The sequence below is a fragment of the Myotis myotis genome, unplaced genomic scaffold, assembly GCF_014108235.1.
Source record: "Myotis myotis isolate mMyoMyo1 unplaced genomic scaffold, mMyoMyo1.p scaffold_m19_p_1, whole genome shotgun sequence".
Taxonomy (NCBI): domain Eukaryota; kingdom Metazoa; phylum Chordata; class Mammalia; order Chiroptera; family Vespertilionidae; genus Myotis; species Myotis myotis.
In genome coordinates this window covers 61450609-61476691 of record NW_023416313.1, presented here as the reverse complement: position 1 = coordinate 61476691, position 26083 = coordinate 61450609, and the positions used below count along the sequence as shown (strand labels likewise).

The window sequence follows — 26083 nt, the reverse complement described above, 5'->3', positions numbered from 1 at the left end:
GTGGCAAGCAAAAAGAACATGGCCAAAAGAACATATATTATTACAGAGGGGCAGGAACAATGAACCAGCTTTATCTTCAAGAGTGCTAGCTTAGGAATGGATTGAGACTGTTAATATACAAATAAGTTAATAGGGTAATTCTACTAAAGAACAGCAGAATTTGGTAGCTCCAAGGCATCTTTGGTGTGGAACATCTGACTGAGCCTAACATAGGGAGAGAGGAGGCCAGTTATCAGATCGTTGAGAGAAATCAGAAAGAATGGCAGAGAGAAAATGTAGAATATAGTAAAATGGGAATATAAAATTTAACAATGCCAACTGGGTTCATTGTTATTCTACAGAAAAACATAAAAATGTAATTAACAATTAAGCAGTGGGCTCTCTCACTTTTGCTGTTGTTGCTATTGCTGTTAATCTTCACCTAAGGATATTTTTCCATTGATATTTAGGGAGAGTGGAAGAGAGGAAAAGACAGAGAGAAACACTGATGTGAAAGAAATATATCCATTGGTTGGCTCCTGCACTTGCCCTGACCAGGGCCCAGGCCCAGGCCAGGGAGGAACATGCAATCAATGTACATGCCCTTGACTGAATTGAACCTGGGACCCTTTGGTCTGCAGGCAAACACTTTATCCACTGAGCCAAACTGTTAGCACTCTCTCACTTTTTTCAAATCAAAGCCTTAGATGAATGCTGGTGAACTTTCATCATTCTATTATGGTTATTTGACAAAATATTATTCCCACCCTTGCCAAATTAGTTTTCCCTTGGTCCTTTCATAATGATGTAGTGGCAAGACAGAGCAGCTGTGTATAGAGTGTATGTAATGCTGACTACTGTATTAAAAAAATAGAGGTTATATATTTGCTTTTTGTCTCCAAAAGTGTGTCTATTGCAATAGCATGCACAGATTTATTTTGGAATCCTAGAAAATTCTCAGCACCAAGAGTCTGACTAAGAAATCTGTGATTGTATTACTTACAGAAAATGTACAGAATCATGCATTATACATCTTCTTCTTTGAAAAGATATAGTCAAAGTTTCCATGGCCAGACATGAATACAGTAAGGAATGGTGATGACTGTGGTGAAATGACATTCATGTGCCCTGCCCTATTTATCTTTGGTCAATCAGTTCTATCTGACAGAAAGACACAAAGTTCCCTGCAATTTTTTAAGACTGGATGAATATTTGTAGAAAACATCCTCATTTTTGAAAGACCAACTAAGCAAAACAAAACACTACAGCAATAGGTTTTAAATGGTAAATGCAAGTTTAGGAAGTTTAGTAAGAGATTACCTGCTCTGTGGAGAACACTAAGAAGGGAATATGGGATTGGATTTTCTCTCAGTGCAGATCTGTTTTTCTTTAAAAAAATTAAATTGAAGAATGAGATCTAATATTAATAGTGTAACCCTAGCTGGTTTGGCTCAGTGGATAGACCGTTGGCTTGTTGATTGAAAGGTCCTGGGTTTAATTCTGGTCAAGGGCACTTACCTTGGTCTCAGGGTCCTCCTTGGGCCAGGCCCTGGTCAGGGCGCATGCAGGAGGCAACCAATTGATGTGTATCTCTCATATCGAAGTTTCTCTCTGTCTTTCACTCTCTCTTCCACTCTCTCTAAAAGATCAATAGAAAAATATCCTCAGGTGAGGATTAAAAAACAAAACAAAAATAGTGTTGAAAATACTGCTATATTGTGGAAAGGAAGCATTTTGTCCCAAACAAGACCTAATTGTCTTGTTTAACCTACCTCTCTTGATTGACTCCTTGAGAGATTCTCCAGGATGCTATCCAGTTTTCTTCCACATTTAACTTAATAGACCTTACTGTGGTACTATTGGTCTACTCTTAGCTAATTTTTCATCTAACATTCAAATCAAGAATAAAGACAGAGATATTAGTGGGAAGATATTTATTAAGTTGTAAATGTGAATAAATAAATAACAAAAATATATGTCATATTTGAGATTATATGGTTAAAATCAATTTAATTGGAATGTCATTCTAAAGCTGATAATTAAAGAAAAGCATTCACTTTGATAAATATTTGAGTCAAAATAGGATATTTTCCTTCAATTGTTGCATGAGTACTTTCAAGGTGGACCAAGAAAGAATGAAATGCATTTCTTTTATTCTATTACTCATTCAAATAGTAACAATTTATAATATAAAAATAAAAAAGCAAATACAGGAATTTTATTTTGTAATTCATAATTTTAAATAATTTTAGATTCTAATGAGACATTTTTATATCTGGTACATTTTTTTGAAAAAATTATAAATAGTATTCCTTTCACAAAAGAAGTAACATAACAGATACTATAATTGTATGCATTGACAAAGCCAATATTATCCTATCTAATAAAAGAGAAACATGGTAATTGGCGTACAACCGCTACCCTTCCCATTGGCTAATCAGGGCGATATGCAAATTAACTGCCAGCCAAGATGGCGGCCGGCAGCCAGGCAGCTTGAAACTAACATGAGGCTTGCTTGCTTCAGTGATGGAGGACTCCAATGTTCCCCGCCTGCCGCTGCAGGCCTCTGAGCTGGCAGTATGAAACATAGTTACAAAAATAGAAGCTAAACAAAACCCCAGAAACCAGCTTTCAGCTAGCTGGGATCTCAGGCCTGGAGTTGATACAGAGTTTTGATTGTAGAACCTAAACAAACCAGATACCTGATTTCCGGAGTGGAGGCCTAAGAGCTGGAGCCTCAGAGCTAAAGCTGGCTCAGAATAAAAAAAAAAATAAAAAAAGAAAGAAAAAAAGGAGCAGTTGGGAACTTCAGTCCCAGCCTGAAAACAGCCCTCACCCCTCACCCACACTGGCCAGGCACCCCAGTGGGGACCCCCACCCTGATCCAGGACACACTTCAGGCAAACCAGCCAGCCCCCACCCATGCACCAGGCCTCTATTCTATATAGTAAAAGGGTATATATGCCTCCCAGCACCGGGATCAGCAGAGCCGCGAGGTCTCCCGGCACCGGGATCAGCATGACAGGGGGCAGCGCCCAAACCCCTGATTGCCCTGTGGCTCTGTGTGTGACAGGGGGCAGGGCCACAATCTCCCTATCGGCCCTGCTCTGTTCCTGATAGGGGGGAGCTCTCCAACCTCCTGATCGCCCTGCGTCTCTGTGTGTGACGGGGTAGAGCCATAACCTCCCCAGTGTGATAGTGGCGGTGCCCCAACCCCCTTATCGGCCCTGCTCTGTGGGTGATAGAGGGCGGCGCCCCAACCCCCTGATATGCCCTGCTCTGTGCGTGACAGAGGGGAGCTCCCCAACCCACTGATGGGCCCTGTTCTGTGCGTGACAGGGGGCAGCACCCCAACCCCCTGATTGGCCCTGCTCTGTGCATGACAGGTGGCAGTTCCCCAACTCCCCAGTCGGCCCTGCTCTGAGCCCGACCAGGGGCTGCACCTAGAGATTAGGCCTGCCCTCTGCCACCTGGGAGCAGGCCTAAGCCAGCAGGTCGTTATATCCCGAGGGGTCCCAGACTGCTAGAGGGCAAAGGCCGGGCTGAGGGACCCTCCCTCCCGCCGAATGCACAAATTTTTGTGCACCGGGCCTCTATTATATTATAAGCACTTCGCATTTTTAATTGTTGATACAATCCCTTACACACATTAACACAAAAATAATATTTATCTCTTAGAACCAATCAGAAACACTAATGAAAATGATTATATTTATATTAGATGTATATCATTTGATTTTAGACTATATCTCACCTTTTATTTACCTCTTAAAAAATACATTAACTTTTAAGGAAGGTAGGCATTAGCAATATATTAAAAAGAGAAAATGACTTCTGATAATGCTTTGAAAATCCAGTGAAAACCTTGTTAAATATGTTTCTTCAGTAAATTTTGTCCCATAGATCATAAGATCAAAATATCAAGTAACACTAAGCTTTGAAATATTGCATTATTTTCTTTTTTTGTTGTAGGATAATAAAGAAATATTTTTCAATAAATAACATAATCAGAATACTATTCTGTATTTTGCAATTTTCTGATATAAATGGATTTTTAACAATTATTATTGTCTATCATTAAGCAAGAAAGCATGCATAATTAGAAAACTATGATAAACAGTGGAATTCATAGCGTTCTATTATTTTAAGTTAAACAGTACAGTAAATATTCACGATATGTAAATCCATGCCAGTCACTACAGTAGGTGTAAGCAGTATGAAGTTGAATAAGTTTTTATATGAAAAAGAAAAACTCCCAAAACAATAATTTTATGATAAATACAAAAATTATGCAAGTTATAATGAACCCCTAAATGTTCATTTCCGTCTTTAAACCAAACAACACTGAATAATTGCACGTAAGTGTATTATCCCATCTCTCCAAGTTTTTCTTTTTATCTCCTGCTCTTAAGGAGTGCCTTTATTTATAATAATCCTAATGAAATCCAAATATCCCTGGCATAAATATAAAGTAGCTGAGCTACAAGCTCTGGCCTAAAGAGAAAAATCTAATCTTAAATATCAAAACAAAAAGATGACTTCATATTTTTAATGTATAAAGCCTCCCAAACTGAAGAATTCTACTAATCATAATACTTAAATACTTATTTGCATATTTACTTAAATATTTTTAAATTATAATGTGGAGGAATGGTTCCATATTTCAATTCATGAATTTGACTATTATTTTGTAAAGATTAGATAATTAATTATGCCCTACAGTCATCAATGAAAATTTAAACACTTGATGAGGGCTGACCATTCACTCTAAATTTATTGCTTAAATTAAAAAGGTTTGGATCCTCAGTTCACGTAACATCAAACCATTACAATGAAAACACTGTCTATCACATGCCAAGCAAATAACATGTTCCAGAAAGTATTTATATATATTCCAAAACTTTACTTTTACTTAGCATTTGGAATGACAACAAAAATGAAACAAAAAATATTTTAATATTTCATATAATATTATTACAGATTAAAGCAGTTCATTTGCCACTTAAGAATTAAGTATCTATTTTATTATATTTATGAACTATTTTTAAAAAATCATGTTTGTATGTTACCTTGAAAGGCAATGGCTCTTCAGTGAGAGGACTAACTGGAAGTGAAGTGGTGCTACTTGCTGGGCTCATATCCGCACTCTGCAGGAAAAAAAAATGAATTGAAAAGACACTTTTTGTAGCCATTTTTATTATTTCTAACTTAGAATATAATCCTTGTTATTAAAATTAAAAAATAAAGTAAATATGGGTGTAGGAAAATAAAATGTATCTATATATATAAAAGCCTAAGTGACCGAATGACTGAATGACCGGTCGACCAGTTGCTATGACGCTCAATGCAGGAGCTGCCCCCTGGTGGTCAGTACGCCCCCACAGTGTGAGTGCTGCTCAGCTGACCTACCTGTTCCAGCGGCCCACTAGCCCGGCGGTAGCCACTCACTCCATCAGTAGTCCTGCAGGTCCAATCTCCAAAGAACGGGCCAGTCACTGATGAACCAGTGCTGCCAGCACGATCCTGACAGTGCTGATGGCCTCCTGGAAGTCGGCCCTGGCCACTGCAGTCGCTTCCCCTCCCTAGACTCTCCACAAGGAAGACATTATATAAAAGTGGCCGCCAGGTGGCTCCCAACAACTGGCATGAACGTCAGTGGGAGGGATCCAGATCCTGCTTTGGCAAGGGTGTCCTACCACACTCCCAGGGGCTGAACGCATCCAGGTCTCCCCAAAGCCCCCTCAGGACAGGCGCCAGATGCAGGGCTTATGGCTGGCGAGTGCTGTGGCTCGAGCCTCTCCAGATCAGGACTGACTGAGCATGAGCGCCAGGGGGCCGGGATAAGTGGGAGCAGCAGGCAGGAGCTGCAGGTGGCATTGGACTGCCAGCTTCGGCCCAATCCCCACAGGCCACTCCAAGGGACCCCAGGCCTCTAGTTGTTATATAATGAACTAGAGGCCCAGTGCACAAAATTTGTGTACGGGGTGGGGGTAGCCCTCAGCCCGGCCTGCACCCTCTCCAATCTGGGACCCCTTGTGGGATGTCAGACTGCAGGTTTAGGCCCAATTCCACAGGGATTGGGCCTAAACTGGCAGTTGCACATCCCTCCCACAATCCAGGACTGCTGTCTTTTAACCGCTCGCCTGTTTGCCTGCCTGATTGCCCTTCCCCTGCCAACCTGCCTGATCGCCCCAACTGCCCTCCCCTGCGGGCCATCTTGTGGCAGCCATCTTGTGATGACATCATGTGATGCCACCTAGGCTTTTATTACATAGGATTATTTCTTATTTATAAATACTTATCTGAGATATCAGTGAAATTATAACAATGTACATTACAAGTGCATTTTATTAAATATAATAATCATTTTTGTGTTAGAGTAGTATTTAGTATTACATTTGCTTACTTTATTTTTTTACCTTTTCTTTGAAGATAATATGTATCTGTGTTAATTCGTTATGTTGATATTTCTATGTCTTTCAAACTGATTATCAAACATAGATTATTAATTCTTTTCATTTATGGAGAATAATATAATTGTATCCAGTTTTTATAAAGAACATGTCTGTCATTACTATATTATTGCAAAATGAAGAAATATTATATTTTTAAGATCCCCACATTCATAGACCCTGCCATTTTACAACCTTATTATATTCTGCTAAACAAAACTTTTAAGGACAAAAGACACAGTATAAGAGCATTATTGGAAATTTGCTAATGCTGTCATTTCAGTATAAAAATTTAATCAATTAAAACTTCTTACGTAAGAGATTAACCTAAAAAATGAGTTAGAAATTTGTCATTATTTTTTCTAAAACCAAGAAAAGGATATTGACAATAGGTAGCAATATAATTTATTTTACTATATTCTTAGCTTATTCTCTCAGAGGAATTTTCCATTTAAGTAGTCAAGCAAATAAAATATTGAAAATAATTCACACCTCCATTTTTCAGCTCATTTTCCAAATATACGTGCACACAAATACAATAAATTTTGCAGTGAAGATTACAGCAAAACAAGGAATTAAGCATGATTGAGATACGGGAACAAGTAGACAAGTTTGGCTGACTTAAGTTCCAATAAAAGAAGAAATTCAAAGAACAGATACTGCCACTGCTACAAATTCTTAAACTTTCTTTTAATTCAAAGATTATTTTTGCCCTGGCCAGGTTGCTCAGTTGGTTGGAGCATCATCCTGTGCACCAAAAGTCTGCGGTTCCATTCCCAGTCAGGGTACATACCTAAGTTGTAGGTTCAATCCCTGGCCAGGGCACATACAGGAAGCAGCTGATTCATCTCTCTCTCTCTCTCTCTCTCTCTCTCTCTCTCTCTCTCTCAAAACCAAAAAGACATATCCTTGAGTGAGAATTAAAAATTATTATTTTAAGTCATTTTTATTTATGTGTACAATAAACTGGACACATAGCAAGTGATAGAACACAGTTCATATACATTTGAATTATATATTATCCTGAACTAATGATATTCTGCAAAGCACATTAAAGTATTTGCCCTTAAAATTATATATTCAGGTGACAGAGATGACATTCAGTTGTGAAAATATAAAATCCTGGATCATAATCTTACAGACGAAGGCTTTCCAACTGCCATAAGTATAGCAGCTCAAAATCAAGTTTCATGGTTAACTTCTCTTAGGGCTGAGGTCTCCCTACAACATTCCAGAAATAAATGTGCCATCCTAAGACTGTAAAAAGCAGACTCTAAAATTTGCATCATGTAACCTTGATTCTTTGAATGTCAGTCTTAGAGAAAACTTTGTTCTAGCTTTCAGTTTCAAATCCATCTTATAGTGTGACACTTTAATTCCATTGCTCATGAGAAGTCATGAGAAAAATCTTTAAAAACAAATCAATCTTATATGACATCTTATGAACTGCACTTAATTATTAAGTTGAGAATATATACATACAGTATGTATATATGTATCAAATTTAAAATCTTCATTTTAGCTTATTGCTTTTTCTATTTGCATTTCAGTGATCTGTAATTTAGCTGCCATTCCAATTTGTTTTTCCTTTGAGTTAAAATACTATAGTAAACTCTTCGGATATGCCTTATCCACACATTTTACCATACTTAAATTCATTTACCCTTTCATTCAATGATAGCAATACCAATGCAATTGTATGTTTAAATAAAATTAACAAAGTACTTCATAGATGTACTTTGCATAGATATAAGTTGCAAAGATGATTTTAAAAGCTAACAGTGTATGTTCTTCTATAATATCTTCATAAAATATTTTGTTAGAATTATGGCTTTATCTGCTTATGATATATTTCAGAGGTTGTGGAAATGGCTGGTTTATGATCATGTGAAAGTCAATCCCAAGGGAATATAGAATACTTATTCTTCAAAGGAAGCAAATCATCCCAAAAAAAGGAATGCCCTTAATTCTCCTGAAATACCCTTGTGTTTTTTACTCATTTGGAGACTGCAATAGACATTCTCATTATAAGAAGCCTATCCTAACTCTGACACGTGTCCTAAAACTTAGTTTTCTGCTTTGAAGTCCAATAAACATCTCCTTTTCAACACTAGGTTTATAAGTAATATAAACCTAACATTTTCCCCACACTTAAAATGTTATTTCAGCCAAATTGCTAGATTCCCCCCTTTCCATTTCTATATCTATAAATTATTTGGGGTCCAGCTTCTTTCATGCAGCAAAATTATTTTGAAATCCACCATATCCTGAAGCATTTTGTTGTGACGGAAAGTAAGGACATGCTCAAAAATAAAAAGATGGGGCATGCCAAAGAGACAGAGGAGCAAACTTGAAAGAGCTTCCAATTGCCAAAGATGAAACACTTTGAGCAACAAAATAAATAATATAGCATTAGAGTACAACTCAAAGTATAAGACAAAAATGAATTCAGACATAAGTAAATAAGTGACCAAATAAATAAAAAATTGGGAGACGAGACAATCTCTCCTGCAGAAGAATTCCAAAAAATTTTGGGTAGCTGCTCCCCCTCTTCAAGAAGTGGGACTTAATAGTCCACCCCCACACCTAGGTTGTGTTTAGTAACGTATTTCTTTTGGATAGTAATGGATGAAAAGGGAGAGAGGTAACTTTTCAGTGGAAAAAACTGGCAAACACTGCCTTAACCAAGTGATCATGAAGGTAGCATGATAATAATGTTATGAGAGGGATAATTCACTTCTGTGGTCTTCTTACCAAAATCCAACTATTTCAGTCTACTTATGAGAAAAAATATTGGACAAACCCAAATTGAGGACCTTTTTAGAAAAAAATCTGACCAAAGTCAAGTTCATCAACGACATGGAAAGTCTGAGAACTATTACAGATTATGATTCTAAGGGCAACATGATGACTAAACATAATGTGTCATTTTGGATAAAATCCTGGAATAGCAAAAGGGACCCTAGGGGAAACTGGTGATATCAAAATAAATTGCTGAGTTTAGTTAATAAGAATGTACCAATATCAGATCTTAGTTGTGACAAATATTCTCTGCTAAGGTAGGAGGATCACAATAGGTGAAACTGGATAAGGGTTATTCAGGAGTTCTCTGCAACTTTTCTATAAATCTGAAACTGTTTTAAAATAAAACGCTTATTTTAAAATATTCTTTATTAGCAACATAACTAGGCTTTTCAGTATTATAATGCATGACTGTCATTTTACTGATTGCTTCTAAGCTTGCATCAGACCTTTTATAACCATCACAAAAATAAATTTTGACGGACCATTTTATTGGAATGCATCATATCTCTACCAAAGAATCTTTAATCGTCTATAAAGATCTCACTGAAAAGAAGATGTTAATTCCCCCCCCCATGCATTTATGTTCCATGTGAGGATGTTGAAGGAAAGCTTCAGCCATATAAAATGATATATTTGTTTGGGTACTCTTAAGGTGCTGGGAAAAGTGAGTTTGAATTATTAATATTTACTGAGTGCCATAATTCCATAGTATAAACCCATTAATTATACCTCCCATGAAAGCATAATTAATGGATCTGTCCTATGGGATTAAAGTTTATTATCAGGATTTATTGAAGTGAGGCATGATCAATCGGGCTCAAATCTGTTGAGTACATAAACAGATTTGAGTGTAAGTAAAACATTTTAATTTTTTAAACCATTAGGGTAAATTTTATAAACTAATTCTCCAGGTCTATTAAAAGGAAATGGTCATCTAAATGCATTGACTCTGATTTGAATATGTGTCCTTATAATTCTAAAATTATATTGTAAAAAATGCACCACATATTACACTATTAGCTGTTTTAATAATCAATGATATTACTACCGATAAAATACATAGATCTCTGTGGTATAAATGGGCTGCTTTTCTTGAAAGTGCTTTTTTTCAGGTGTGTCAATTTTCTGTGAAAATTCAGGCATTAATTCATTCAGCCATTCAATAATTATTGAGTACACATTAGGTTTCCCTTGCCTTAGATTTTAAGTCATGTTTCATCCCACTTTTAAGATGTCGTTGCCTCAAGGACTTAGTAAGAAAAGGAGAGCAGAACATCTCATTATGGCACAGAAAGACATATCCCATGCTTACTTGGTTCTTGTTTTGGCAGCAAAGTGAAATGAGAGAGACAGCAAGTTGAGTTCAATATCTAACTCAGGACTAGCTCTTTGTATTTTAAACAAACTCAACAACCTTATCAATTTTTGTGACCTCTTTTATTGGTCCTTTTTTTTTCCAGATGAAAATGCAAGGTTTTTTTGTTTGTTTGTTTTTTATAATACATTCTCGTAGTTGATATCTTCTACTTTGCCTTTCAAGTATATAATCCGTTTTACTATGTTAACAAAATTTGAATTTTCTTTTGGAGAGTGATTTCTCCTAAAATCTCAATCCATTTGTTTTGAGCAGTGCTGATTCAACACCCCTGAAATAGGTATGAGCATATGGCAAAGTCCTCCAGTCTTTCCTATTGGACACAGAACAGAACAGGAGCCAAATCATTTAAATGAAGCTCAAATATGGAAACTGTGTTGGAATCTTTTTTTTTTTTTTTTTTAATGGATAATGGCTATTTTACTAGTTTGGTAAACTTTAGTCAGGTCACATACAATAATATTAGCTGATGCTTACTTTTTACAGTGCTTATGTGCCAGACACTGTTCTAATCACCTTACATATATTAAGTCCTTTTTTTTTATTATTAGTTAAGGTATTACAAATGTGTCCTCATCCCCCCCATTAATCCCCAACCTCCCCCACACACACACTCATGCTACCATCCCCCTGTTGTCCATGTCCATTGGTATGGCTTATATACATGTATACAAGTCCTGCGGTAAAAAAAAAGGAACTCTTGCCTTTTGCAACAGCATGGATGGAACTGGAGAGCATTATGCTAAGTGAAATAAGCCAGTCAGAGAAAGATAAATACCACATGATCTCACTCATTTGTGGATTATAGAGAACAACATAGACTGATGAAAAGGGACAGACTGTGTTGGAATCTTGAGAAAGAAATGCTCTCATTAAGCTAATGCTGCTAAGGCCGAAGAATGTGTTTCTATCTGATTTTCCAGAGGTACCCAAGTACATGGAATATCCTTCGGAAATAAGCCAACACAGAGCCAATCCAAGAAATGGAGAAAAAAACTCAAGTCCTAAGTACACATCTGGCATATTGATAACGGAGCTCTGCATGGTCAGATAATTTTTACAAAACAGTGTGCCTAAGATTTAAACATCCTCTCTACTCTGGGAATAAACACTATGGTTGGGAAATTGCAAGTTATATAACTTAGAATTTGGAATTGGCTGACACAAGTAGAGACCCAGGATACTACTCTATTCTAAGCTACGCAGTTACCAATATTTATGATAGCAAAATAGATTACAAAATCATTTTCAAAATTTTGGGGGACTCAGTTATATATTTTTGAATTTGAATCTTCATTATTTGATCAAAATATGCCTGCATATAAGAATGTATTTACTTACATTCTTTTAAAATTTATATATATTTTAAAATTTTCGCTTTAACTAGATAGCACATTCACATAGTCTTTTTCCAGAAAAACATTCCCCTTCCACTTTCAGTCCCCAGACATTGAGAGGCCTCTAATTCTATCATTTTATTGTATAACCTTCCATAGATGTTATATGTATATAATAGAAATACACATAAATATATATAATTATGGATTTTTAAAATGTTATATATATAAGTTATTATACATACTGTTCTTCAACTTGCCTTTTCAAATTACCATGTATCTGTATATAATTAGTTTATTCTTTCTTTTATTTTGCTTTATAGTATCCTATTTTATGCCTCTGTCATAATATAGTTAACTAGTGTTGCATTCCCACTCTTTAGCTATTACAAAGAGAGCTGAAATAAATAATCTTATGTCATTTGCATATTTATCTTTAAAATATTTTTTTGGAGGTGGAATTACTGGGCTAAAAGATATATTCAATTTTAATAGTGAATGTTTTTGCCACATCACCCTGCATAGACATTCTATCAATTTATACACCCACCTGAGGCTTAAGAGTAAATATTTTCCCACTGTCTCATCATGCATTCTCTACTTCTAAAGGTCTTTAGTACAGATACACAAGGTAAATAAAAGCTCTGGTTGAAGTTCACCTTCCTAAAATCACAGAGGTTCTAAAAACGATGTATTTTTAAAATCTCTTTCTGGATGCTATCAAGTAAGATAGTTGAGAGAAATAATATCCCAACAGATGCCTGGCTCAGTGTTCAGTTAGTTTTGCCCTTTGCTCTATTCTGATCTTCTGAACATTTCAAATTACCAGTCTCATTTCTTGAATGTTTTGTCACCAAATTACAGCTAAATCAAAGCTGTGACCAAACCCCACAGTAGCCTTACTTATTGGACTATTGCAACAAAATAAACAGACTCAGCCAGGTGCAGTTGGTTGGAGCTTTATCCTATATGCCAAGAGGTTCAATTTCAGTCAGGGCACATATTTAGGCTGTAGTTTCGATCCCCTGTAGGGGCCCATATGGGAGGCAACCTATTGCTTTTTTGCTCTCACATCAATGTTTCATTCTTTCTCTCTCTCTTTCCCTCCCTCCCTCCTTCCCTTTCTCTTTCTCTAAAATCAATAAAAATATGTCCTCAGGTGAGGATTAAAAATATAATAATAACATAAAATGAATTTACTTGTTCCTTTAGGGTAAATCCCACAGGAGAAATCAGAAATGATTTCTAAGTTTGAAAGCTTCAGAAATTAAAGTATATCAATTCGCACAGGTATTAGTACATTTTGCGGGATAATTCAGAATAACTAAATGAATTACACACAGTACTTTATCAGATGGGCCAACGTAGTAGTTAATTTGGCATTTGAACTCAGGATGGCAACCTACTTGAGCTCTTCCTTACTGGTGAAAAGAACCACTCAGAAACCACATTACAGAGCAGAGGATTCTTTGTTTAGTATAAAATTAAAACAAGTAACTGGTAACTCTCAAAGGATGCTTTCGTCAAGCAATGGTTCATGTGTATAGAAATACAAATCATTTAGAATCAAAGCACTATTTTCTTTGAACAGTGCTAGAGCTTCACCACAGTGACACAATTAATGTTATCTCATTCATTTTAAACAAATTTAAAAGTCAGATACCAAAAGCATAATTTCTTCATGCCAGACACAGGACAGCATAATTAAGAAGAGAAATGGCTTATCTTATTAGCAATATATTTTTAAAATCAGCTTATTTTTTCATGGTTTTATGGGCCACCTCAACAATGACTAAGCATATTTATGTTATTTTGCTTTGGGTTTGTTTCAATTTTAGGAAACTGAAGATTCTACTCTTGTATTCAGATTCTGGAAGTGCATGGTATTTGAACCTTCAAGTCTCTATATCATTCGTCTCAGTTATACAGATACTATAAGGCAGAGTTCCTTTTTTAACCCATTATTTTTCTGAGGGAGAGAAATTCTATCTCTGATCCCTAATCTCTGAGGTTGAATCCAAACCAAGTGCTGCTGGATCTCCATATGCTTTAGCCTATGATTTGAATCTCCACTATCCCTCTGTCTGTTTATATATTTTCTTGAACACTCTTGGTAAGTTCTGCTGCTTCAAACAAGTTCAAATTATAATCTCATTTAATAACAACATTTAACAAACAGTATTGAGAACCTACCACAAACCAGATTCTGTGATGTATGTTTAATAAAAACAGTTTGTCCCTCTAATTATCTTATGCTCATTAAGGGAGACAAGCCAAGTATGGAAAGTACAAAAAAAGAGATGATTAGATAGATAGATAGATAGATAGATAGATAGATAGATAGATAGATACATAAATAGATAGATCTATAACAATAAAAGCATAATATGCTTCAGGACAAAGCTGGGGCTGCAGCCACCACGGCTGTGAGGGAGGGATCCAGGCAGCTGCAGCTGAAAAGGCCTACTCTTGCATGAATTTCGTGCACTGGGCCTCTAGTAGATAGATAAAAATCCAAATAGCAAAAGATAATTACTGCTAAAACATATGTGTATTTTCCAGTATTATGCGCAATGTGATTGATTGAAATTAATGTATATTATGTATCATCAATTTTGTCTTAAACTATAGTCTCAAGATTTTTGTCATATCAAATATTTTTTTCAGTGTAACTTATGATGAATGCATACAATTCCATCATATAATTACAGCTGTATTCATCTTCTCAGGTCCCTAATTTTAGACATTTTTTATACTGCCATTTTTTTCCTTTATAAGTAATGCTGTGATAATATTTTAAAAACATATCTGTAATTATTTCTTTTAACACAGTTATAGAATTATAAGGCCTTACTTATAGAATATGCATATAATTAGCTAACTTCACATATATTAATAAATTTTCCTCAAAGGCTAATGTGCTAATTTTTACTCCTATTTGAGAAGTTTGAGAGTTCTAAATTTACTGTCACTTCAGTAGGTAAAGAGAAATATATTAGGTTATTTAAAAGGCTGTGATTTACCAATTGGTTAGTTATTAGAGAAAAAAATATTCTTAAGTTCCATTCAAATAAATCCTGAATGGATTAAAGTGCTAAATACATAAATAACCCAAACAAAGAACTTGAAAATATAGGTAAACATTAGATATAAATTATCATAAAATGGATGGAGGTTTTCTAAACTTAAACCTAAATAGGCCTGGCCAGCACGGCTCAGTGGTTGAGTGTTGACTTATAAACCAGGAAGTCATGGTTTGATTCCTAGTCAGGGCATATGCCCTGGGTGTGGGCTTGATGCCCAGTGTTGGTCCTGCAGAGGCAGCTGATCAATGATTCTCTCTCATCATTGATGTTTCTATCTCTCTCTCCCTCTCTCTGGGGAAAAAAAAAAAAAAATATATATATATATATATATATATATATATATATATATATATATATATATATATATACACACACACACACACACACAGACACACATACTGAGTGGCCAGATTATTATGACCACCCCCATCAGTACTTCGTTGGGCCACCTTTTGCCTTCAATACTGCGGTGATTCTTCTTGGCATTGACTCCACGAGATGTTGAAAGGTGATGCGAGGAATCTGACACCATGCCTGATGAATAGCACTGTCCAGCTCTGTGAGATTTGATGGTTGTGGAACCAGCTGCCTGATGGCTCTTTTAACTTTGTCCCACAAATGCTCCATTGGATTGAGATCTGGTGATTGTGGGGGCCACCTAAGCAAGGTAAAGTCTCCCTCATGTTCTTGAAACCACTCCTGCACAATATGAGCACCGTGGCATGGCGCATTGTCTTGTTGGAAGAAGCCATCTCCGTTGGGATACGCCATCAACATGATAGGATGAACTTGATCAGCAAAGATACTTAGGTATGTTGTGCTATTCAGACGTTGTTCCACACAAATTAAAGGGCCCAAATCATGCCAGAAAAACATGCCCCAAACCATAACACTGCCTCCACCAGCTTAAAGGGTTGTACCCATATATGTGGGGTGCATGCTTTCATGCTGTTTCCGCCAAATTCTCATTCTGCTATCTGCATGATGCAACTGGAAACGTGATTCATCGGACCACATGACTTTTTTCCAATGCTCGACAGTCCAATCCTTGTGTTCCTGTGCGAATTAGAGACGTTTTATCTTGGTAACTGCAGACAGCAAAGGTGTTTGAACAGGCCTTTGGCTTCCATATCCCATACAATGCAGTGTATGGCTAATTTGCCTACAAACATCAGGTTGTCATAATAATCTGGCCACTCAGTGTGTGTGTGTGTGTGTGTGTGTGTGTGTGTGTGTGTGTATATATATATATATATATATATATATATATATATATATATATATATATATATATATATATATATAAATAAATCACACAAAGAGTGGTATATGTGACTATGTGGAATTTTCTGCATATTTAAGAAAACATAAAATTATAAAACAAATAAAAATTTTGGTAGATTTAGAAGTTTGATGGGAACACCTCTTCCTCATTCATGCTGTTCCTTTCATGTAGAAGGAGCTCTGTTAGTGCTACCCTCTCAGTTCCTCTGTCTACCAGAAAAGGATCACTTTTTCTTGCTGATAAATCTGGCATAGATGAATGTGGTGTCTGGCTCAGCTCATTCCTCTTTCGTTTGCTAACAAGATCACATACAGAGAACACGTGTTCTCCTCCACAGCTAAGCAGTTAGCTTTTTACTGCTGAGTAGAGCTTTAAGCTTCAGATCATAAGAGTTTAACTGGAAGGCTGCCTGCTGCTTTGGAGACTTCTCCCATAGGCAGGAAGCTATTTCTACATTCTTCTTATTCTTAAGTGATGTTTTGCGGGATGAATGGGCCTCAGTAAAGCCTCTGCGTCCCAACAACCTCATGAAGGCAAAGGCCATGTGTAGTCTCAGCCAAAACACAGATGCCAGGGCCTTGAGGGCTGCAAGCTGCTGCTGGTTGACTTTCAACAGCACAGAGCAGCTTTTTCCTAGAAGATTTGGCTGGTGTAGTATTGAAATGGAAGGAAAGGGTGTCATTTCATTCTTGGACTTCAAAAGTGTCAGTGGATAGGATAATGTTTGCAGCTTTTAAACTGAATGACAGTGGAATTTCGTGTCTGCTACAGAGGGCTAGTAAGCTTCTAGCTTTAAATTCTGAGTGCCATCCTAGGGCTTAGCATTGGATATGTTGCCCAAGGTAAGTGGCTGCTCAATGTCCTCAAATGCTTTTTGCTTTTACACTCTTGTGTAATACCCTTCCCTTCAGTGTGGGCTGGACTTGATAATTCACTTATAATGAAAAAATGTGGCAAATGCTAAGTTAAAAGGAGACTACAGAAGGGCAAATGTGGAAGCTGAAAGACCACATCTGAGCCAAGAGCAATTAGGGGGAAGGAAGAGAACAGTCAGAAAACTATGAGGAGGAGAAAGAAGGACACCTGCTTCTTCTCTAGGCCCCATGACATGAGGAGATGGGTCATAAACAGCCACACTTAGCTAGACTTCTGGAAATCAAAATGATTACACCTAATTTTTTTCTGTCACAAACCCTACCAAAGAGGACAGAAGTTTAGCACCTTCCTGCCGCAAATATATGTACAACCCACGTAGCCAATTTACAATAAAGAAAGACCAAATGAGGAGATGAAAGAATAAACAGAAAGCGTTTACTTCAACTTTACACCAATTTTACCTCTTTTTTTCCACACTTCATTTGTCTAAACTCCTCAAGTTATCAAGAAACCTAATAGTATTCTCCGAAATCTGTCCAGTCTTTATAGCTAATAGTGTCATTGCCAATAGTGTCATCTCTTCTACCATGCCTAGATCATAGCAGTTAAGAAAAACTTTGCTTTGATTTTTTGTTTCTTTGTTTTTAAAGAATTTAATTCACTGCATGAAAAAATCAAATCTGAGGTGGGATACATATGCTGGTGCAACTCAGCCACCTTGCCAGGGCTCCCTAGAGTTGATTGTGCTCATCTCTTCCAAAAGGGATTAATAGCTCACAAAAGTGTTGTAAATATTATTTTAAACTGAAAACTTCTGAACAATCAGAAACCACAGAAAGAAATGTTATCTGAACTTAAGCAGATCCTCCCAGGAGCACAGCCACCATTGATCCCTTAGCAGGAGTGCAATTCCAGGTGCCCAATAGAACCTCCCATACTTCCCCACTGAAGTCCTAAGCTGCTTCCCACTACTCCTTGTTAAGTGGGGATGGAGCCTTTATCTCTGGCTATCCATTGAGTTACTCACTACTGAGTAGTTCTGCATGAGTAACTTTTCTGCTGTAGATCTGTCTGTTGTCAGTGAATTTGAGGGACCCAGAAATGTCAATCCTAAATTAGCAGGGAAGTTTTCCTCCCAAAACTTCCCAAATTCATGGTTAGTTACATCACACTGGTAGTTTAAAATTAGCCATGGAAAGATTAGTTACACCACAGAAATTGGCAAATTCCAGGTCAGGGCTTTTAATTTGGAGAGCTGATTGTTAACCATTTACCTGCACACCACTAGACACATTCAACACACAGCTATTCACAACATACAATTGCTTGTACAAGAGCTTGAGTAGAAGCAGATGAAGCTTTAATTGCATTTATTTATTTTTTATTTCTTCACTTTGTAGAAAGAAATAATCACAAAATACATGGTGGGGAGGGGTCAATTTCCAAATAATATCTTGTTTTGCAGACTCATTTTCCAAGTTTCCATTTCTATATTGGACTAAAGATCTGATTCAGAATACTATAATCCTTGTCTGTACTCAGCCTTCCCTCCTCCAGTCCTTCCCTCTCCCGAACATCAAACTGACCTTTCTGATCATCGTTCTTCACGCCTCCTCTCTGCTAGAAGGGTTCATTATTTCACTTAGGGACATGGATGAATTTCACACTCTAGGCAGGCATTCAGGTCTCTCAAGCTGAGAAAACCTTTTCTTTTCATTCCTTCACCTTTACTTACCTAAGTAATTCCAGTTCTCAAAACCAATTATTAGCTGTTTTCCAATAATCCTTTTAACCATAATTCCTCTCATGCAATTTTACTTCCGTTTAGTCCCTTCTTCATCAGAAATTTTGGAAATGCCCTTCTTTAATAATCTTAATATCAAAATCTGACCCATCTTTTACCAAGCTCAGCTGCCTATGACTCCATGAACACTTGCCTAATGCCTAAAAGCAACATTGCAGTTCTCTGAAATCCTATAATACATTGCCTGGACCTCTTTTGGGCTCATAATATTTTCAGTTACTATATTTTTGTACATATCTCATTTCCTTTCTAGATTTCAAGCTCCCTGTGGATAGTGTACTTATCTTATGCATGCATTCCTCAGAGTACAGAGTGAAATGGCTTTCATATAACAGACCGTGGAACAAATAACTGTGAATCAAGCATGTTAAACTCTCGGGCCACATGTGGCCCACAATGAATATTTTTGCAGCCCAGCCAATATACGGTATGGAAGAAACATTTTAATAAAAATTTTGTAACTTAATTTTTACAATATCCCGTTATACGTAATTATTAATAACGAACTACAACTAATCAGTTCACTAATGACTGATTACTATAATCATGTTGCATCCATTTCCCTTACGTGCCTTATGCTCAGGCGCACCATTTCTCGCCACTAATACCAGCAGCGAATATTTTTAGCAGCCGGCTGCCACGTCATTAGTCTTGTGCTGACTTGTTTGGTGTGCGCAACAGGAAATAGTTCGCTTTCGGAGAACAAGATAAATAGGTTTATTTGTGTTATGCTTATTAACTTGTGCAATTAGTCAGTGTCTGGTAAGTTAATGTTCAGGAAAAAATGTTAATTTTTATTAAAATGTTCTATTCTTTTATGTTAATGATTACTCATTTATTACAGCCCTTTGCATTCAGCATGCCTCTATCGAAATAAACCTATGTTTCTATGAAAATTGAAGCTTTTGTGTGTTTTTTTTTGCAGCCTGCATAAACTTGAACCTTGTTTATTTGGCCCGTATTAGCCTTTGAGTTTGGCATGCCTGCTGTAAATCAATTGTTCTCCTCTTATAAAAAGTTCGTCAGGTCACCCTTATTTGCCACTAGGATGGAGAATCATTAGGTTAAGTTAATTAATTAATCAATGTTAAACTTGGTCGTATCTTTTGAAAGATTTCCTGAATGTTTGTACAAGTATCAAATAAATGGAATAGAATGATAGGAGGTGGGGGGGGTTGAGATTTGTATCTTGATAAAAGAATAGTTAAGAATGAGTATTTTCTTATGGATTACTTTAGAAGATAAATGAAATAAGGATATAAAACAAATGATTTTTTTTAATTTCTATCTGTTGAGATATTCATTTTACTCTGCCTTTTTAACCAATGTCACCATTTTATGTGTATTTTGAAATACTATTTGTTTTTTTAATACGCTAACTGCAAAGAGGACAGTTTTAAAAGCCTTACTCTGATCTGGACCTTATCTACCCTCTGACACTTGTCATCTCGAACTTTACAGTCTTAACAGGATCCTAGAAATTATGGTGCAGAGCAGTTTGTCACCTGAAATGCTCTAATAGAATGCTCATTTGGGTTCCCCAGAGGGATGCTGACTCAGTAGAACTACGACATAGCCTGGGAATCTCTATATTCATCGTATAGCCAAGGGCTTCTTTCTTCATATGGTCTGTCGCCTCACTTTGAGAAATATGGCTGTGTTAATAAGAACCTGTTATTGTTCGCCTCATATGTCCATGGGTCTCCTAGCTCTTTGCCCTCAAGAAATCTCTTCTCTTATCCCAGAAAACTCTTTAACTGTTCCCACTCCCCCAGCCCCTCCAATGGCTTCCTTTTCCAGCACTCTGCAGCACATTGTTATTTCTCAAGCTGTAACTCAGCATCTTCTCTCTGCTACAATTGTAGCTCCTGTATTACACCTCTTTTTCCCCATCAAAATTCAGGCTGCTTGGTTTTAATCTCAGTTTAGCAAATTATGTGTCCTTAGGCAGTTACATATGCTCTCCAGGCAGCAGTTTCTTTTCTATAAAATGGAGATGACCATAGAACCCACTCTTAAGGTTATTGGGAGGAGTAAATGAGGTAAAACTAATAAAAGCAGCTGGCATGCATGAAGTGCTGTGTTAGTTTTCAGCTATTCTCAAACTATATTGAAATTATTTGTTTTTATGTCTGTCTGCTAAAAATGTGAGCCACCTTTAGGATGGGTTCATGTGTTGTTCATCTCTATATCAAAGAAACTACCATCATTATTTAATTGGGGCTTATTATAGTTCATTATTATGAATTTAGATGATTACTTAAAAAAAAACACCTAGTGGTTAAACTACGTTTGAAAGCTTTTGCTTTGGTAAGTTCAGTGTAATAGGATTTTAGTAGTTTTAGAAAAAAAAGAGCAGTTTTTCAATTAATTTTAACCACAATAAAATACCCAACATGCTAGAAGATCCATCTTGTTATCCAAATTGATAAATATATGAAAAAACAAGTCATTTGTATGAATAACTATTGAATGTGGAACTGCTTGGCAGGAGCAAATCAGTTAATATAAATGTAAATACATTCAGCCACAAAGCACGGTGCACATTATCTGTGGACATTATTCACCCTGACTGGTAGGGCACTTATTTTTTAATTAAAATAAAATAAAATATAAGATCAGCATGATGCTAACCAACCTCAATGTTCACTGCCTATAAATTAAAGTTGATAGTTGGATATAAGATTTATAATAGGGGAAAGTAATCAATGAGTTATTAAAGAGAGTAATTATTTACAGAAAGTGTATCACTTAAATTAATTTAAAAATTCATAATTGAATTAATTTAACAAATATTGAGGAATTCATTTACTATCCTTGGTTTCTTATATATCTTGCCTGACAATTATTTCTAAAGAATCAATCTTAATAGTACAATCATAGAATACCAAGGGTTGAACTCAGTAAAATATAATAAACATTTTATATAATAATATAAAGAAAATTCCTTGATAAAATATAAACATCAGTACCAGGATATCAAATACAAATATTTGGTTTAATGATATCAATAAATGAAATGCAACAAAGTATATTAATGTAAAGAGAGTATTTGTTTGCCCTTCTCAAGTTCATAAGCTGTGGAGATTCATCTAAATGAGCTTATGTGATCATGAATAAATCTCTCAAGAACCCAAACAATCCCAACTTCTTTGCCTTTATACTTTCCTATTCTGCAAAGAAGACATTTAGTCCAATTCCTTGTTTCTTTCTGGATCTAACATTGTATACTATTTCAAGTAATATATACCTAAAAGAATAAACTAATAAAGAGGAAATAACAAATTAATCCTACCTAATAATAGACAAACATGGTAATTTACTGTACCTTCTCTACACCTCCCATTGGCTAATCAGCACGATATGCAAATTAACTGCCAACAAAGATGGCGGCTAATTTGCATACTGCAGGCAGGGCCGGCAGCAAGCGACGCTGCCAGCGGGACCCGGACCCCGGACCCCTGACCTGGCGAGGCGGGGCTGGCAGTGCCTGACACTGCCCGGGGGATCCGGGCTTTGGATCCGTGACCTGGCAAGGGAGCAAAGCAGCTGAGAAGGAAGAGAGCCCAGGTGGCAGAGAAGGGAGGGAGCCAGGGGTAAGCGGCGAAGGGAGGAAGCAAGACAGCGGAGAAGAGAGCGAAGCCCGCCTCAGTGGGCTTTGCTCCCTTCTCTGCTTCGCTGCAGTCTCAGGAAGGCCTATCCTTGCAGGTATCTTCCCGCAATGGAGCTCTAGTAATAGTAATAATTTCAGCTGCAAGTTTTAGAATTCTCACTGTCTTATGAATTGTGCAAAACTGAGATGTTATTATCTAACTAGAGGCCTAATGCATGAAATTCGTGCAAGAGTGGGCCTTCCTTCCCCCGGCTGCCTGCACTGGCTTCCCTCTGGCACCTGGAACCCAGGCTTCGCTTGCAGCCCAGGCTTCATCCAGAAGGTCACCCTGAAAGGACATCTGGTCTAATTAGCATATTATGTTTTTATTATTATAGATAGCTACAGGTGAATGATTTATTTCTCTATAATGCTTTATTTTACTATGTGCATTTTAAAAATTCTTTAGTCTCACAAGTCACAAAATTCCTCATTTATGCTAGATCTTTTTATTTTTTTTAATTAAGTTTATTGGGGTGACAATGGTTAACATGAACATATAGGTTTCAAGTGTGTGTTTCTATGTTACAAGATCTGTCTATTGCACCATGTGCTCACTACTCAAAGCCAAATCTTCTCCTGTCACCACATATTAGGAGTCCTTTCTCCCCCACCCCCTTCCCTCTGGCAACTGCCACACTTATGCTAGATCTTTTATTCATAATTGATGTACCAATCAGGTTCACACTATTTGAGGCATTTATTCAAAGCACTGTGTCCTTGAATTTACTTGTAACATTTTAACTCCTTTTTGAATTATACATGTACGGTTGGCAAGTATATAGAGATCAGAAATTCTAGATTGGTCAAAACAAAACAAAGCACCAAAAATACCCTTTCCCTTCAATTCTGGCCTTCTCTCTACATGCCCTCTGAAAGCAAAAGGAAGCAACATTAATAATAATTTTAAAAAAGTGCACGTTAATGGTAAATTGTAGTCACTGGCATTCAGACTTGATAGTATAGTAAATTATTTAAGTGATTTCCAAACATCTTTCCTTCTCTATAAAACTGAGGTTTGTAGCCACTGTTTTAAGAATTCAGTGCTTAAATTGGTTTCATAAATTAAAACACATACACATCAAGAGGTGAGAAAATGTCCAATACACTGGCTAAATGCAGCTTTTTATACTGTAGAGAACATTTGGCAGAGGTTGCCACATTTAATAAGCTCTCTGACTCCTTGTAAGATTGAAGAAAGATTTTGAGTGTTACTCCCAGCTCTGGAAATTTTCCTGAGGAAACAAAAACCAAACAAACATGAAGCCATTTTCCATGCCCCAAAAGAATAGAACATTTTGAACCATTAGGTTTGTCTATGGCACAAAACATTTCACTGGAACTGAAAGCTAGTATGAACATAAAATAACTACACGGAAGCTTTCTTTTCTACTTTCAATTGACCTTTCCTCTCAATTAAGCAGGGGAAGTTACCATCTTGCAACAGACTAAATAAATTAGCTGTCTAGCAAGCATTAAATGCCTATTCACTCCACTTCCACTGCTTCTTGAATACAAGGATTCATGAAAGAGTTTGTAATGTATGTATAATTTTTCTACCAGGGAAAGATGTAAGTTGTGCACGTAATGACTAAAACGTGAATGCTCCAACTTGAGTACATTAGAATTGAGGATTATTAGCATATGGAAAGTAGTTAGCAAAGTACCTAATTCAAGATAGATGCTCAGAATTACTGCGATTTCCATTAAACAAGGATGATATTGCAAAATTAAGATTTGTTTGAAATTGTCAGGCTCTTGGTCCAGTGTTCTTTCATATAACAAGGACCATTACTCACCTTCAGATGGTGTTCCCTAATTAAAACAATTAGAGCAAACATAAATTTCTAGGTTGTTATGACACTATATTGTCATGAAAGAATTTTTCAGCTGAAACCGGTTTGGCTCAGTGGATAGAGCGTCGGCTTGCGGACTGAAAGGTCCCAGGTTCGATTCCGGTCAAGGGCATGTACCTGGGTTGCGGGCATATCCCCAGTGGTAGGTGTGCAGGAGGCAGCTGATCGATGTATGTTTCTAACTCTCTATCTCTCTCCCTTCCTCTCTGTAAAAAATCAATAAAATATATTTAAAAAAAAAAAAGAATTTTTCAGTTTTTAGCATGTGTGTGCCTTTGTTTTGACAACTAAATTATAAACTAAAGGATAGGAAATTTCCCTCCCCTCCTCACTCCTCCCCTTCCCTCTTTCATAGTAAAAAGGTATTAACTACCCATAGTAGCTAGTATTGTAAAAGATATAAATTAGATACTTAGGGAATTAATTTGTTTTGGGTTATCTGTGGTAGTATAATTTCAGAGTAACACAAAAATTAGAGAACTTAAAAATAATTTAGATCCCAAATATTATTTTATAACAAACTGAAGTCTGTAGAGTTTTCCAGAGGTTAAATAATAATTAGTTGCAAAATTTGACAAAAATCAAGTCTTACATCTGACTGTCACCTGAACAATGAACTATCAATAGGACACTTTTGCATAGTCATCAAGAGTACCCCCTTTTATTTGTTCACAATCTTCTCCCTATCAGCTCAATAAAATTTCTCTTGGCTTGTCTCTTCCTGTGAACAAATTTCCTTTCCTGAATGAAATAAGTATTGAGTTTTTCAACTCCTTTTCCTCCTTCATCGTCTAGGACAGTGGTTGGCAAACTCATTAGTCAACAGTCAAATATCAACAGTAAAACGATTGAAATTTCTTTTGAGAGCCAAATTTTTTAAACTTAAACTATATAGGTAGGTACATTGTTATTAACTTAATTAGGGTACTCCTAAGCTGGCCTTTGCTAAAAACATCCTCAATCTGATTGAGGTACATTCGCTGAGGTCGACCCCTTCCAACTCTCCCATCCACACTCGTCTTGTATACTTGTTTCATCTATCTTCTTTCGTTCATCCTCTCTATATGTCCAAACCATCTCAACATACCTTTCTCAATCCTCGACCCTACATCTTCTTTCACTCCACAACGTTCCCTAAAATTAACTTAATAGACTTTACTTAAAGTTTTAAGTCAACTTCTCACTATACGTGCGCACCCACATGTGGTATTTTGTGGAAGAGCCACACTCAAGGGGCCAAAGAGCTGCATGTGGCTCACGAGCCGTGGTTTGCTTACCACTGGTCTAGGAGACCCAAGTCCAACTTGTAGCATGGAAAGAATAAATGGGGACATAATATGAGTTTGGGGGAAGAATTATTATAACCATCACTATAAACTTTTTTTTCATATCTCTGAAGTGGAAATAGAAATAATTTTAACATTTGTTTTTATCATTTTTTATCTCATAAGGTCTGCAAAGATTAAATATGTTTATACATATAAAGCTTTTACCTTAGATCAGTAATTGAGAAGTGGTAAGTATGCACTAAATGTTAGTTGTCTTAGAGAGAGAATTTGAAGACTCAGGACACTGT

General features: G+C 36.6%; 1 protein-coding gene across 3 annotated transcripts in view; it reads right to left on the bottom strand.

Annotated features, from left to right (window-relative positions):
* The window catches only part of CCSER1 (coiled-coil serine rich protein 1), an 801991-nt gene that overhangs the window by 286251 nt on the left and 489657 nt on the right, over positions 1-26083 (bottom strand). For all 3 annotated transcript variants that reach the window (XM_036339701.1, XM_036339716.1, XM_036339709.1), the window contains exon 7: positions 5049-5126. In XM_036339701.1, coding sequence (XP_036195594.1) covers positions 5049-5126 — 78 coding nt within the window. The remainder of the gene's footprint in view (positions 1-5048; positions 5127-26083) is intronic.